The sequence below is a fragment of the Antechinus flavipes genome, chromosome 5 (assembly GCF_016432865.1).
Source record: "Antechinus flavipes isolate AdamAnt ecotype Samford, QLD, Australia chromosome 5, AdamAnt_v2, whole genome shotgun sequence".
In the NCBI taxonomy this organism is placed as follows: domain Eukaryota; kingdom Metazoa; phylum Chordata; class Mammalia; order Dasyuromorphia; family Dasyuridae; genus Antechinus; species Antechinus flavipes.
The window spans coordinates 245929126-245945862 of NC_067402.1; the positions used below are offsets into that span (position 1 = coordinate 245929126).

Here is a 16737-nt window from a genome sequence, read left to right on the forward strand (position 1 = left end):
ACCCATGTCCTTTGGAAGGCCTTTATGTGTGCAGGATATTGTGGAATACTCAAAAGCCACATAATTTAACTTACTATCAAGAGTTATCTTAATATTTTAGGTTTTTTCAGGTATTTAATCTATTTCTATTCCTTTTGGTCTTTCTTTTGGTATATTCTGTCTTAGCACAACACTTCCCTTCACAAAAAGAACAAGAGGAAATGTTGGGTTCTGTAATAATTCAGCAAGAGTATTCCTTCTAAAGGCATAGACCATTACTGAATACATAAGTTTTGTAGTTTTCCATTTCCTTCATGTATATGTGTGTATAATACATACATATGTATATATATATCATAAATACATATATACATTGCGTAATAAAAATGTTTCAAAGTTTGCAAAGTACTTTAACAGAAATTAACTTATTTGATAGTCACAATCTCATGAAGTAGTTGCTATTAATATTACCCAATTTATGTATAAGATAACTGAACTCAGTTGGCCAACTATGATGCTATCTCGTTATTTTCATGTCTTATCCTGTAACATGATAATGTAAGTAAACTGTGATGATCATTTTAAAGTTCATTTCAAGAGACACAGAATAATCAGTGCTCACACTGAAAATATTAAAATCAGCTTTTGAGAGTCAATTCAAGCTGTATCTAGTTCATCTTTAGATACTATAGCATCCCAAAAACCTAGATAGCAACCTGAAACATTTTCTCCACCAACTTTAGAAGGATATTTGCATTTAAAACACAAAAGTTTTCTTCTAGTGTTTATGGAACTGAGAGAGTATTTCAGAAATAATTAATTGGGTGTTGTCCTTTTTGATAGCTGAAACAAGGGGAGCCAAACAAACATCTAGTTATTCCAGGAAGGTATAATGGGAGCAATTGTCACCAACGATCAGATCAGTCTCCTTATTCCTTCTACAATAAACAGATAAACACGGGTTGTGAGTTCCTTAAAAACAGGGACTGTCTTTTGCCTTTCTTCATATTCCCAGCTCTTAACACAATGCCTAGCACATTATGGATATTTAAGAAATAAGACATCCCAATTGTCCCCACTCTCATAAGAACACAAGGCAAGGACAAGTTATCCTAAGTCTGAATTCAGGAAGGGAATCCCAGGCTTTGGAAGCACAGAGCTCCCCCTCATAGTCTCATTTATTTCCTGACTGTGGAATTATTCATAGTCCACATTCATACTCACAAAATAATCTTTCTAATACAACTGAGAAATGAGGAGACAAGGAGGTCAGATGATCAGAATCAGAGGAATTATCAGTGCTGATAAACATCAATCTCAGATTCACTTTGTTGTTTTTTTTTCTTTTACTGGGAGTTGGGGTGTGAGGAATTAAGAAATGGGCAGCATATAATAGAAATGCAGTTCCAGCTATATCGTATATGCTTGATTGCTCACCTCTCTCCATGCTCCTGTGCCTTTAATTCCCTTTAGTTTCTTTGTTATGACAGTAAGGTTGACTTAACTATAGCTATGTGGTGAATAAAGCACTCTCCAAATTTGTTCCTCTTTTTCTGGTTACCTTGTTTTTAAAAAGAAATTTCTTTTTACATTTCAAGAATTTAAGCTGCTTAATAATTATAGTTGATCAGGAAGGTGAGAATTTCAAGATTTATGACAAAATAATGAGAACTATTATTTGAAGTTAGGTAAAGGCTTTGTACTGCCTTGCAAATTTCATCATAAGTGATCACCAAATCCACATATATGTGGATTTGTCAGACTTGCACCATACAATGCCTTAAAAACATTATTGATTTGATTTAATTCAGTTTTATTTTTAGTCAATCCAATATAAGGGTTTTAAAGGATACTAAAAGTAACTTGTTGATTATCTAAATTTTATACTGTTCAAACCATTTTTGGTATTATATAAAAAGAACAAAGGAAGGATAAATTCAGATAAGTTAAACCATCAGGTTTACCAATGTTAAAATATATTATATTTTATATATGTACAATAAAAGAGGTAGTGTGATGCAATGAATAGAGAGTTTGCCTTGAAGACTGGAAGAGCTAAATCCTCTCTCTGATATATATGGCCCATGTGATCCTAGGCAAGACAACTCTCTAAGGCTTGAATTTACCCAGCAGGCTCCAAATTCATTGATGTAGGGACCTTCCGTAATGCCGGAGAAACTGAGGCAAGATAGAGATTAGAGAGTTTTTAATATTTTATTTGGATTTCTGAGAGGGAGAGATTGTGTTGGAGTCATGATGCCCCCAGGGCTGATGTCCAAAGCATCCAGCAGCAAATGTGAGTTCTCAATGACATTTATATCTCTTAGCTCAGGTAGCTAGACAAAGGTAGAGTCCAAACTCTGATAAGCAAGAATCTCCAGGCAGAGACCATCCATCCGGTTCTGACAGGTTGAGGGATAAGACCATAAATTCTTACTAACTGGGAGTTAAGGAGGTGTCCAGCTTAGAGCCAGGAAGTCTGAAATTTAGAATTATAAATAATGCCAATTAGGTATCTGAGATAGGATATCTGGAGTTTTATCTTCTGGAATGTCAGATCTCCACAGCCCTAATTATCTCAGTTCTAATGGGCAGAAAAGGGGGGTTGCAACTAGGGAAACTGAGGCAGAACAATTTAGGGAAATTGAGGCAGAACAATTGGAGAAACTGAGGCAGGACGAATAGGGAAACTGAGGCAGGGCCAATTAGGGAAACTGAGGTAGGACAATAAAAGGGGACTGAGCACAACACTTCCTCTCCCTGGAGCTCATAAAAATAATTAAAATCATTGGTTTAATCTTTATTCCTTCATATATGTATTAACACTTTCAAGATAATGCATTAATTATACTTCTGAAATTAAAAAAAAAAAATAACATCCTAACATAAAATACTTAATCCCAGAACTTCAAATTTAGCCAAAGTTTGTTAAGGGGTATAAGAAGGGGATGTAGGGAGTGGGGCAGAAGGGAGTGGGGATAAAGAGGGGAAATGTTAATGGAGAGAAGGTTGGCAGTTACTGACAAATTGACCATTAACTAAGATGAACTAAATCTTTTTAAATGAGAGAAACAAATTACCTGCCAATTCTAAATTTATATTAACATGCCTTCCCTGCTTAATCACCTCTAGGAAAAGCCTAGGGAAATTTTTCAAGGTTATAAAACAGTCAGGAAAATAAAAAGACAGAAAAACAGAAAGTGAAGTCAGATTTAAAGTTAAAATATTCTTAATTTTTTAAATGTATAATCTTTTTAATTGAAAAGATATTAGATAATATAGATAAGTTGTTAGCTCCTCTATTCGATTGCAGGCTCCTTGAGGATAGGGATTATTTTTTGTCTTTTTTTCTTTTTTAAACCTCCTGTGCTTCCTACATTGCCTGACCCATAGTAATTACTTAATAAATGTTTATTATCAATTGATTGCTTCTCACATGCCCTTTAAACACACATTATAATCACCTAATGAACTTTCAAAGAGGTAACCCATCATCACCTCTGGCTACTTCAGGATTAAATATAAACTCTTCTACTTGGTATTTAAAGTCCTTTATCATTTGGCGCCCCCTTCTACCTTTCCAGTCCTTCCCCACCCCAAGTAATCTTCCCCACCCCCAGGTAATCTATGATGCAGTGGCATTAACTGCCTGGCCATTTACACAAGAAACTTAATCTCCTTAAACAGACCATTCTTACTGTCTGTCTCCCATGTCTAGAATGTTCTTCCTCCTTATCTCTGGCTCCTAGCTTCCCTGCCTTTCCTTTAAGTCTAAGCTAAATGATCTTCTAAAAGAAATCTTTCCCGATCCTTCTTAATGGCAGTGCCTTCCTTCTGCTGATTATCTCAAATTTATCTTAAATAATATGAACTGTTCATAAATGTTTGAATGTTTTCTTCCCCATTAAACTGTGAGCTTCTTGGGTGCATGAACTGTCTTTTGTCTTACACACAATAGGCATGTGATAAAATGTTTATTAAATGACATGTCCAAATCAATCTATTTACTTATCTATCCATTCAATCATTCGTCTATCTACCTATTTAATTTCTTTCTTTTCTCTCCTCCTTCCTTCTTCCCTCCCTCCCTCTCTTTCTTCTTCCTTCCTTCCTTCCTTCCTTTCTTCCTTCCTTCTTTTCTTCCTTTTTTCCTTCCTCTCTCCCTTTTTCTCACCTTCTTTCTATCAGAATTATCTATATTCTAATAGTTTTCAGAGCAGAAGTGAAGCATTTTTGACTATTCCATCACCTTCATTCCTCATAACCAACTTGTCACTAAGCTTTAATGTTTCTCCTTATTATATAGCTCACAGCATCAATAGTCCTTCTCTATTCCTCTTATGCTTTCCCTTTATAAGTCCTCATCATTTCATCATGGGTTATTTTGCGCTGTCCCAAAGATTCTTAATTCTTAAGACACAAAAGTCTGATTTCTATTTATTCTGCTCACACCACTTTTCTCCCCACAATAAAATTATGTAAGGAGGGGCATTAGAAAGATTTCAGATGTAAAACAAAATAGTTCAAAGTTTCATATCCTAATTGGAAATATATTCATTCTTCCACAAAAATTCAGCTTACTTAATAGCCTTTTGTAGATTATTTCTTTTCAAAACGTATCTACATTAACTGCCATTTTTAACATTATTTTTATAATTTTCATTTGTGTTCATTTTGATGATGATATTCTTTAAATCCATGATTTAATTTTTTGAAGTGTATAATGAAAATTTGAAGTTCAAAGTAATAGTTTCTTCGCATAATAAGCAATATCAGATAAATTTATATAAATTATAATAATTTTAATGGATTGAAGTGCTTATTTGATAATATAGCAAAATATCCTATCTCTTATTTCCCTTTTTCATATATAAATAATTAAGGAATATTAATTGGACCATATGATAACAATTTTTACCATAAATATAGGAGAAAGTATTTAAAAGCAATTGAGCCTTCAACACAAGTCTGAATAATTTCTTAAGTAACCGTTCCTAGCAGCTAGCTACTCAAGTGTAACTTACCTGATTTATATTGCTTTTCCTAAATTCTAAAAATATGTTACCAATAATTACCCCAACCCAGTACATTTGTCCTTAAAACATTTGAACGGTTGCAGGACTTAATAGTATTTAGCATTCTTCTACCATGCATCTTTAAACATGTCATACCTGAGAAGGAACTTGAGCATATAATAATAATAATAATAATAATAATAATAATAATAATAATAATAATATTGTAAATACACATTTCTTAGTTAAAACCTTACCAATAAGGAAGTGATTCAGAGAGAAGGAGATGGTTTAGGAGATGCATTTAAATCATCCAGCTGCCTAGAGCCCTGGTTATTAATTCAATTCAATTCAATGTTTTTAAGTGTCCATTGGGTACTGACATCATAATAGGTGCTAAGGATTCAAAAAACAAACAAAAATAAATATTCCTTCATTAAGGTAAGGGAAGGTAGTTATAATATATATAAAAGAAGAATGAATACAAAGTTATTTCAGCAGGGAGAGAATATTAATGACTTGGTGAATCAAGCTATAATATTCCAGTTGTGTAAAAAAATTCATAGATCTTTCAAAATGTGTAAGCTACTTATATGTTAGTTGCTCCTTTTAAGAAACCAACTCATTTTATCAAGAAATCTTCACTACAAGAAAACTAATTTTATGCAGCCTATGCAACTGACCTGCTTTATGTGTTTTTCTTGAAGAGATACATGCATCTTCTCAGTTTTGATTGCATAGCTATGCAGGAATTATTGTTCTTATTAAGATTGTTACAAGCTACTGAATCTCTGAGGCAAAGAGATAAATGAGTGGAGTAGTCTCATTTTCCTCTGAATAATTCAAGTCTCAGAGAGTAAAGTGACTCAATTAAAAAAGAAAAAAGAAAAAAAGAAGAAAACACCACCATGCTAATTTTCTTCCAGTGCTGCTTATTAAAAGCTTGGCTATTAAAAGCTAAGTACCATAAACTAATTTGCATCATAGCAGCTTATTTTCTGTTTTCTGAGAGACATTTCATTTTTTTCCTTCCTTTTTTTTTTTTTTTTTTTTTTAAACATAGGTGCCCTACTCGGAATTAGGAGGGAAAACTCTGGTGATGGCAGTCTATGATTTTGACCGTTTCTCCAAACATGACATTATTGGGGAGTTTAAAGTGGCCATGAATACAGTGGATTTTGGCCATGTGACTGAAGAATGGAGAGATTTACAAAGTGCTGAGAAGGAAGAGGTAAGAAAACCATTGTTATTTTAATGTTTTATTCTGATTTCTCCTATTATCCTCTAGACTTATTAATTAGTTATATTGATGCAAGGCTCTCAGCCACTGATCAAATTCATTCAAATATAGAATCCAAGAAATTGTTGTCTTTCTCTCTGTCTCTCTCTCTGTCTCTGTCTGTGTGTGTCTGTGTGTGTATGTGTGTGTGTGTGTGTGTGTGTCTCTGTCTATCTGTCTCTCCTCTGTGTCGCTGTAAGTGTGTGTATATGTGTGTTTCTGTCTGTCTGTCTGTCTGTCTGTCTCTGTCTCTGCGTGTGTGTCTCTCTCTTTGTGTGTGTGTGTGTGTGTGTGTGTCTCTGTAGACAGAGAGATATAGGTTTTGCAGGTATTACATAAAAGAAAATTATGAGAGTGATATATAACATCTATTAATAATTCCCATGTTCACTTTCATTTGATATAAAAATACTCTTATGAGTATGCCTCAACAGGGTTACAAAAATGTTTTGTCCTACAAGGGACAATGAAAAATACTATGTTACCCTGCCTTTTCTATAGTCATTCTGGTATTTTCTATTCAGGATTACCCAGCTACTAACAAGGAGGAAAAATGACATGTTTTCCATAATGATTTCTCTTGCTAGGAGACAATTCATTGTTCTTACTAAAGACAGGCTGAGCATGATGGGTGAAACATTAGATGGAATTCACAAAGGCTGAGGCTTAAATCTATTTTTTTTTAATGGCTCCTCTTTTTACCGTGCTTTTCATAGTTTCCCTCCTGGTTTTAATAATATAGCCCATTGTTGTTGTTGTTATTGTTGTTGGGGTTTTTTTGGTGTTTTTTTTTTTTAGCAATTTACAACAGGAAGTTCAATATTTTCATTGCATTTAAACTATACCAGAATTTGATTATACTTTGCCTGCATAGTATGGCATAGCACAGCATGGACATGTTGAAGTCTGTCTCAGCAGTCCAATGGGAACAGTCTAAACAGGTGTTTAACTCACTGAATTACTGAGACAGTGCCATTTCTAGCCAGACTGGGGTCCTGCCAAAGGGTCTATTCTTGCTACCACAACACCAGCATTCTCTAGTTACTTCTGGCTATTTCTGGTCTTCCAGATTGTAAACTAGTTCAATTGTGAATATTCAAAACTGAACTGAGAAATCCAAACTCACCATTTGTGAGGAAAGGACCAAAGTAGCCTGACAGAAAAGTGATTCAGATCTTCCAAAGGATATCTGTAACCAACACATCTCAAGAGTTGTCTGAAAAATGGCATCTGTTCTTGTTAAGTACTTAACTAGTACTTAACTGCCTCCACTCAGCAGGGTCACTAACAAGATTTTCAGTTGTGTCAAGGATGAATATATTTCAGAGAATATAATTCAGAATTGTTTTTATATCATTGTTATCATTTTGTTTCTAGTCTTCATCCTGGTAGGGTTGGTTTTTTTATTTTTGTCCAGAGTTAACACAGCCTGTCTCATCAATCAAGAACTGAATTTGGGTCTTCTGATTTCTGAGACTGCTGCTCTGTCTACTAAGTCATGTTGCCTTTTTCTTACTTTTTGATGTCTAAATAAAATGGCATCAATTTAAATATCAAATCATTCTAAAACTTTTTTTAACTAACTTAACCAATCAGGTTAGTCAAGACTGATCAATTAATTAGTGCACACAGCTTTCTGTGTCTGCATCTCCAGGTGCAAGCCAACATATGTATATGTGTGTGTATGTAAATAAATATGTGTGTTTGCATATGCATACTTATATATGTGAGTATATGTACATGCATACATACAAATATATACATGTAGATAGTTGTGTATATATGCACACACATCTATATATATACATGCATGTATATCCTTATACATGTACACAACTTACAAGTGTGTACTATATTGTGTATATATTGTGTAGACACAAATATGGTTTGTTACTTATATGTATTTACACAGAACAAAAACTTTTTCATCTACATAAATCACTTGGACAATATAAATGTAGTTCTTTATTCAATATGATTATCATAGTGATATGATGCCAAAATGTCTGAATTCTAAGAGAAACAAGGAGTCACTCAGGATGTTTCCAGATATCTAGACTTGAACAACATACAGAGAAATATTAAAATATTTGAATTTTTATTGCTCTTCATGTTTTTGATTGCATAGTAATCTCTTCATGATCAGGTAACCAAAGATCATGCTTCTGTTTGTAGTCTCTAGGCCCTAACCAGTGCAGGGCAAGCACCTGGTTTAGGAGAGGTAAGTATAGTTCAGCAAAATTGAGTCTATGTCTTATAAAGATTTTTAGGGAAAGGAATATGATTTCATTTGAAAACTCTAGGTAAGGAAACGCCATTTATTTCTGCAGGTCGGCACGTTCTCTTCCACTTAATCATAGAGAGTTGACCAGAACATTGAGAAGTTAAATGAAATAACTAGAACCATACCTTTGGTATATATCAGAGGTAGAACTGAGAGATTTCTGACTACCTAAAGCTAGATGGTACAGTAGATAGAGCACTGGATCTGAGTCAGGAAGATCTGAGTTCAAATTCAACCAAATTATTAGCTATGTGACCCTGGACATATCACTTTACCCTGATTGCTTTAGTTTCCTGATCTGGAAAATGATCTGGAGAAGGAAACAACAAAGCACTCTTTGCCAAACAAAACCCAATGTGAAAAGTCAAATACAACCATAAAATGATTGAAAAGCTATAACTACCTCTGACTTTGGAGTCAATATTTTTACCCTCAGATAACCTCCCTCCTTAGGGGTTCACCTTAGGTACCAGATTTAGAGCAGTGTCCAGCTCCTAATAGAAGGTATAGAAGATACCAGGGACTGGCAAAAGAAAGGAGGCCAGCAGAAGATTAATAGCAAGGTAGGTACTATAGTTATTGTTATTATTATTCCCATTTTACAAAAAACTAAGGCACAGAGGTGAAGACATGATTAGTGCATGTCAGAGGTCACATTTAAACTCCAAATCTAGTATCCATCCACTGTCCCAGCCTGAGAAAAACCCCATGACGCCAGAAGAACCCACGTCCTAGTTCTTTTTTCTGTGATGGCTGCCTCTACCCAGACTTTTGCTCTTTCAGTCCTATGGCTTCTCATATCACCCATTCTCCATTCATGATCCCTTTTCTCCCCATCTTCTTCTAGCCAGGAGCTGCCTTTTTTCTAAAGAATCTGATTTCTAAATAGAAGGATATAATTGACTTCTAAAGGTCATTCCCCTGGCAGTGATCCATCATTGTTCACCTTTAGCTCAGTTCCCTATTTAAATCACTCAAAGCACTTGTTCACATCTCATAACGGAATCATCTGGCCCTCCTCATTTTTATAGTTAAATAGCTCCTTATCAGCCCCTTTTCTGTCTGGATCTTTCAAGGACCAAGTCCATTACAGGCTCATTTAATCTTCCCTCCTTCCCAAGGAAGGAGCTCCTTGAGAGCAGAGACTGTCTTGCCCATCTTTTATTCTTCAGTGACACCTAACATGAATCTTTTATTTGAAAGGTCCACATTAAATGTTGGTTATGTATAATTGAATTGCTTCTCTATCTCCTTTTGTTTTCTTATTCTCTTTCTTCTTCCTCTACCTTCAGTCTGGACACGTTCTTCATTGACATAGTCAAAAGAAATTGGTCTACTTTACATAGTAGTTTCCTTTTCTTTCCCCCAATACTTTAGCATTTTCCTTTATTACTATGTGGGAAACATAGCAGAAAAAAAGAATTTCCAGTTTATGAAATGTATCTTTGGGAGACTAAACCTGTACACAGACTTCTTCATAATAAATGGAGTAATTTCCAATCACATTTTATATCTGAAAGATTGCTTATTCTTATTGTAACATTCTATATCTATTCATGCTAATGTCCATTAACTGCAGAACATTATAATTGAGTGAATAAATTGAAGTATTAGATTGTCTTTCTTCTCTTGATTTTAGAAAAACTTTTTCCAGTTCAGTTGATTAGTGGTTTCATCAGATAATCTGAAATGTTATTTTAGTGCCAGGAGCAAGCGAAAGCCAGATGACCTCTAAGGAAGTAAGGAAATAAATTCAAAGCAATTTTTTCAGAACTCAGGTTTGTGCCACTGGACACAGGGTCTTTGTAGTTAGGAAAATAGGATGTGAAAATGGATTAAATCATGCAAAAATGGATTAAATCTTTTCATTTTAGTCTAGTATAATTTTAAAAGAAAAAGGGTTGTAGGATGTATCAAGACAGTAGAAAAATATGAAAGTTGTAAAGATCAGAAAGCAATTACATGAGTGAGAATTTTATGTTACTCATACCTGGGGAAATTATAGTCTTATGACCTAGGAAAGGCAATTCACAATAAAAAGGATAGGATATTTGAAAATATGGGACATAGGTGTTAAGCTTTCTGAACTAAGCACCAAATAGTTTGGAAAAGATTTTGTCAGGGAGGTCTACATGTTGATCCCATTGTTGGAATGATGCCTCTGACATAAATGTTGCCAATTTCTCCTTTCTGATTTGGTTATGGCCCACTTATTCATAAAATAAAAGACAGCATAGGAATTTAATGGTCAAGAGCTCCGGTCAGAAGACTTTGGTTCAAATACAAAATCCTTCCTATAAGGAATGACTTAACTGGACAAGGCAAGTCACTCCTCTCAAAACCTAAGTTTTCTCATTGGTTGAATGAGCCATTGTAAGGTGCCAGAAAGACTGTGGATATAAAATGCTTTGCAAACCTATGATAATATCAATTATAAATATTCCAACTGTCTGATGGACCTATTCTGACTTCTAATAATAGTCTCAGACCTAAAAAAAATTAACATCTCTATAGGCTTGGAGCCTCTCAACAATTCTGAGAGGAAGGAACTTAGAAGCATTATCTCTAAAGAAATTAAGCCCCATAGCTGTCAATCAGTGTATCTGTGGCATGTATCACCAGTAAACATAGGAATAAGAATCAAACCCATTCTCTTCAAACTTTACATTCATTGTTCTTGATACTAAATGCCATTTCATTTCTAATATTTCATGTTAAACATAGAGCGTCCCGCCTTCCTTTTCTTGTTTTTGTTTGTTTCATTATAAGACTGTCTGCAGGCTAAAGTCAAATAATAGGAGCAGAGTCATCTTTGTATCAGTTAGTTTCCTGGAATCTTATTTATTTCATTCCTAAATATATCTTGGAGACTGGAATCTCAAATGCCTTGATAGAGAATCAAAACAATTGTTTTACTATCCTTATAGACCTGATCTTAGGATAACAGTAATTTAGTACATTCTTGAAATTTTCCTCCTTTTAACTTTTCCAATTGGATCCAATCCAGTGAGAACCTCGTATGTGCAAAGATCTCAGAAAAAAACATATGAAATGGGGTAAGGGTACTGCCCTTCAGGATCTTACTTTTTTCCCCTTTTCCTTCTTTATTGAGGTGGAGATTGGAAGGAAGGAGATTGCATCTCCCTGTCTCATCCAAGCTGGAAATTTAGAAGCTTTGCTTAGTCTGACACCATTACTGATCAGCATAGAAGCATTAATACATAGTTAGCTTCATTTTTCCAATCTGGGTCACTTTAACTCACAGGTAACCTAGTGGCCAACCACTTCTTAGGGGCTCAGCTTATTGGTACTAGATTTAGGGTAGACACCCAATCAGTTTTATTCTTCTGTAGTTCAGATGTCTCAAAATCATGTAGGTGACCAGCTTCAATCCTATTTAGGAGCAAGGATTATTGTATTACCCTGCCCATAGTAGTTTACAATCTACGCAAGGGAAATAAGGGACAGAAATATAATTTTGTAACAGTTTCTTCATTTCATACTTCTTTCAAATTTTGGAAATTCCTTAGTCCCTTTAAGACTCACTTTACGTACCACTTCTTTCAAGAACTTTTCTTTATTTCTCTAATTCTTGGTGCCCAACTCTCAACCCCAGTGAAATTAGTTTGGATTTATTTTTCACAATTTCTATTTGCTCATTTGTATACATATTATTTCCTCCCAGAATGATATGATTTTCTTAATTCTGGTGACTCTTTCAATTTGTCTTTGCATCCATTGCACTGAATTTCACAGGCATAAATGCTTGAGTTGAATTGAGCTGAACTGAATTCCAAAAAGTGAACCATTAAAAAAATGAAACACGTCTCCCTTATGCTATTATAAACATAGTTTATTTAGAACTTTAAGGTTGGGCGTTGATTTAGAACTTCCCATATTTTTAATAACTTTAGGAAGTATCTCTCTATCCTGGGCACATGTAAATAATTTGAACTGACTGGAGAATTATAATTTTCCTTTTTCCTATTCATTATTTCTGATGCCTCACACTACTATACCTTTTTTCCAAATGAAAATATTAGGGGACAAAAGTATTCCTAGAAATAAACAAGACATTTTTATGAGCACTCAGGCAACCCACGCAAATAACTGCATTCAACATTCCATTCCACAAGTATTTTTTAAGCACCTATTTTGTGCAAAGCACTAGGCTAAGAACTGATCAAAGTTCCTACTCTTATTGTTGTTCAATCTTTTTTTCATTCCTATCTGACTCTTTGGGACTCCATCTGAAGTTTTCTTGTAAAAGATATTGAACTAGTTTGCCATTACCTTTTCCAGCTCATTTTATAAATGAGAATACTGAAGCAAACTTGATAAGTGACTTAATCAGTGTCACACAGTCAAACTGAATTTGAACTCAGGTTTCCTTGACTCCAGGGCCAGTATCCTATCTATTGAATCACTTAAGTGCATTTGGGTAACTTTCATTCACATGGGACACACACACACACACACACACACACACACATATACACACACGCACATGCATACATACTCACACACAGCTTAGATAAATGAATAAAAAATAAATTATAGAAAAAGGTTTTGATGTGGTTCTTTTTTTGTCCTCCTTGGAGAATAAATTTATTTTTGTGGCCTTTGCTGAAAAGTGATTTCAAGATGAAATTCGGTGATATAGTGCAAATATAACAAATAAATTGATTGCTGAATTTCAAACAAGCTAGAATGTAATTTAATTAGTGCCAAAGAAGAAGAGAAGAGAGACTATTTTGTGGCTTAATAGAAAATCTATTTTACAAGGGGGGAAAAATTGCTATTAAACCCTAATAAAAGTAAACATGAATTCCACAGGGGAAAAATGAATAATAATGTACGTAATCAAATATCAAGCATTTTTCATTTTAGAAGGTTAAGGACCAGTTGCTTTCTTACAATAAGAGTAAGAAATGGAAAGTAGTTTGCTGACCCATTAATACACCATTCTGAAAAAGAAATTAATGCTATTTCCAAGCTCTGGAGGTATGGACAAAAAACTCACTATTTTTAAAGAAACTCAATTGAACACACAGACACACACACACACACACACACACACACACACATAGAGCTAAATGCCCATCATTTGCAAGATACTGTTAGACACTAAAGAACATAAATCCACCCCACTCTGCCCCACTCAAAAAAAAAACAAGGGTTAATCTTTTCCTTCAGGAAACTTACAATCTGACTGGGAAAACAAGAGACACATAAATTACTTTTGACACTTTAATGTTATGCCTATATCTCTGATCTCATAGATAAATGTGGGTACTCCTTCAAAGGACATACCATTTGTGCTTGCTTCAAATACTGATACTTTTGTGTTGTGGCTATAAAGTAAAAATAATAACAAATAGTGTTGCATTGTTATAAAATGATTTACATCGTGGTTTGTTTTGATCTTTGTAATAATCACCCTACATTTTAGGTATATATTAAACATGTCATGAAGAATTCTTTATGAATTCAGGAAGTAATTGTGACTTCTGGGCATTCTCTTAACAGAATATTTTGTTGTTATTGTTCAGTTGTGTTCAAGTCTGTATGACCTCATTTTTGTTTTTCTTGGCAAAGATATTAGAGTGGTTTGCCGTTTCCTTTTTCAGTTCATTTGGCAGATGAGGAAATTTGAGGCAAACAGGCTTACGTAACTTGCTCAGTCACACAGTTAAGTGTCTGTGGCCATGTTTGAACTCACAAAAATAAGTTTTCCTGATTCCATGCCTAGTACTTATGTCTGTTGCCCCAACACAAATATTTGCTTCCCCATTTTAAAGATAAATCAGGACTGAAGGGTCAAAGAATTTGTCTGCTAAAAGTCAAAGCTAGTATTGAAACCAAGGCACCTCATTTAAAATTTAGGGCTCTCTTAGCTATAGGAGGCTGTCTCTCTGTGCTTGTACTTGTAATCTATAGAAAGAAGAATACAGGAGATAGACTTTTAAATCAAGACTGTGTTCCAATATTTCTTCTGATCGTTGGCAGGCTTATCTTTCCCGTCATATCTGTTCTTCCTAAAAGAGTTTACACTCAGTTGCTCTCCTCCTATGCAGTTCCTTTGCTGTGAGGTTTAACTATTATATAAAACTACTTGCCTCAAAGTGAGGTTGGCAAATACTGATATAGCAGAAGGATTCTTAGCCATGTTTGTGTTATGGAATCCTTCTCAGATAAGGTTTTTATATGCATAAAGTTAAACATAGAATCACAAAGAAAATCAATTCTGTTGAAATATAGTCAACAAACATCAAAATGTTTTTTTAAAATAAGTTAATGATATTTCAGTATAATTGGATTTTGTTGTAATCCTATGTACTTTTTTATGAATTAAAAACATTATTCTGAGAAGGGTCTATAGGCATCATTTGATTGCCAAAGGGGTCTATGATAAAAGAAAAAGTGTAACAAAACTGCTACAAAGCTGATTTTAAGATGTTTTCTTTGAAAACAGAATAACTAGGGATAACTCATATTTCTACTCCAACTAGTATCCTCTCCACCTGTGTATGCCAAGTCACTATAACACCCAGATACAAACTATTACTTCTGCTAGAGATCAGCTAAATGGTGCAGTAGATAGAACTCGGGCTTGAAATGAGGAAGACTCATCTTCATTGATTCAAATCCAGACATAGCTTGCTAGCTATGTGACCCTAAGCAAATCACTTAATCATGTTTCCCTCAGTTTCCTCATCTGTCAAATGAGTTGGAGAAGGAAATGGCAAACCACTCCAGTATCTTTGCCAAGAAAATTTCTAATAGGGTCACAAAAAGTCGTATATGACTGGGAATAACTGAAAAAGAACAAAATTTCTGCTACAGGAGCTTGACTCTTAATCAGGCAAATGACTTAGATATTCCTCATGACTATTTCAAACATTTTTGTTTTCCTCTTGAAACATCGTAACACAATCTGAACTTAGATGGGAAGAGTAACTGGTGTTGTAAAGATAGAGAGCCTTCTTCACCAATAGCACCACTGAACAAGTGACAGCTATTTTCCTTCCTTGGCTTCCTGACAGGCTGAAATGCATCCTCAAAGACAATTGCTATTTGAAAGGACCTTGGGGAACATTCTAGTGCACTATGCCACTCCAAGCAAGGATTCCCTCTGCAACCTTCCCACAGATTTTCATCCAGGCCATGCCCAATTAATGTTGGTGACCCAGAATCCACTGTTTCACCAGACAGACTTTTGGGACAGGATGAATTGTTAGAAAGTTATTTTTATGTTAAGAGTCAGGCTCCATATACTTTTTATCTTTTGGAATTGCCCTGCCAACACTTTTCCATGTGATGATATTTCTTCTATTATTGGTCTCTGCTTTCCCCAGGCAAAGTAGTCTTAGATCATTAAAAATGTTTCTTGTCTGACAGTGCATAAAGTTCTGGAGCAGGAGTTGGGAAATCCTGAGTTCAAATAAAACTATCTGCCTCAGTTTCCTCACCTATAAAATGGGGATAATAATTATACTTTCTTACCAGGTTTGTTGTGAGAATCAAACAAGATAATATTTGTAAAGTTTTGGGGGTTTTTTTCAGAATTTAATATGCTGTATAAATAACAATTATTGTTGTTATTAGTGGAACTCTTAAATATTTTGCATATGTTATTTCATTTAATCCTCACAGCAACTCTGTGAACTAGGTGTTATTATTATCCCCATTTTATAGGGGACAATAATAATTATGCTTCTGACATCCAACAGTTATGTGACCTCAGGCAAACCATTTAACCTCTATGTTAATTGAGCAACTTTCTAGAAATTATCTACTAAATCTTACTAGGATTACACTGAGCCCTGGTGGAGGGAGTTCCTTCACTAGGAGTTAAATAGAATATCTCTTATTCTAAAGGTAGCCAAAAGCAATTTAGAACCAAATAAGATGGGTAATCAAGCTGGGTCATCCTGTTTGGAGTTCAAAAAAGGGTTTTTTCCCATGATTCATATACTGGTTCTAGAACCATTCCAAAAGAATTCCAAAGTCATGATCTTGAATATGTGAAAGTATAAAACTCAAATATTTCGTGAATCATTCCAAAAACAACCATATTTTGTCTGTAATATATACACATTCTGCATTTTATTAGAAGTTGGTAGAATGGTTGTTTGATTGGACTTTAAAGAGAGGAGGTAGGTGTAAGATTTTTTTAG

The 16737-nt window shown here is 34.5% G+C and overlaps 1 protein-coding gene across 8 annotated transcripts in view; it reads left to right on the plus strand.

The window, feature by feature from the left end:
* Window positions 1–16737, plus strand: part of SYT1 (synaptotagmin 1) — a 724462-nt gene that overhangs the window by 539968 nt on the left and 167757 nt on the right. For all 8 annotated transcript variants that reach the window (XM_051963226.1, XM_051963233.1, XM_051963231.1 and 5 more), the window contains one exon: window positions 6058–6225. In XM_051963226.1, coding sequence (XP_051819186.1) covers window positions 6058–6225 — 168 coding nt within the window. The remainder of the gene's footprint in view (window positions 1–6057; window positions 6226–16737) is intronic.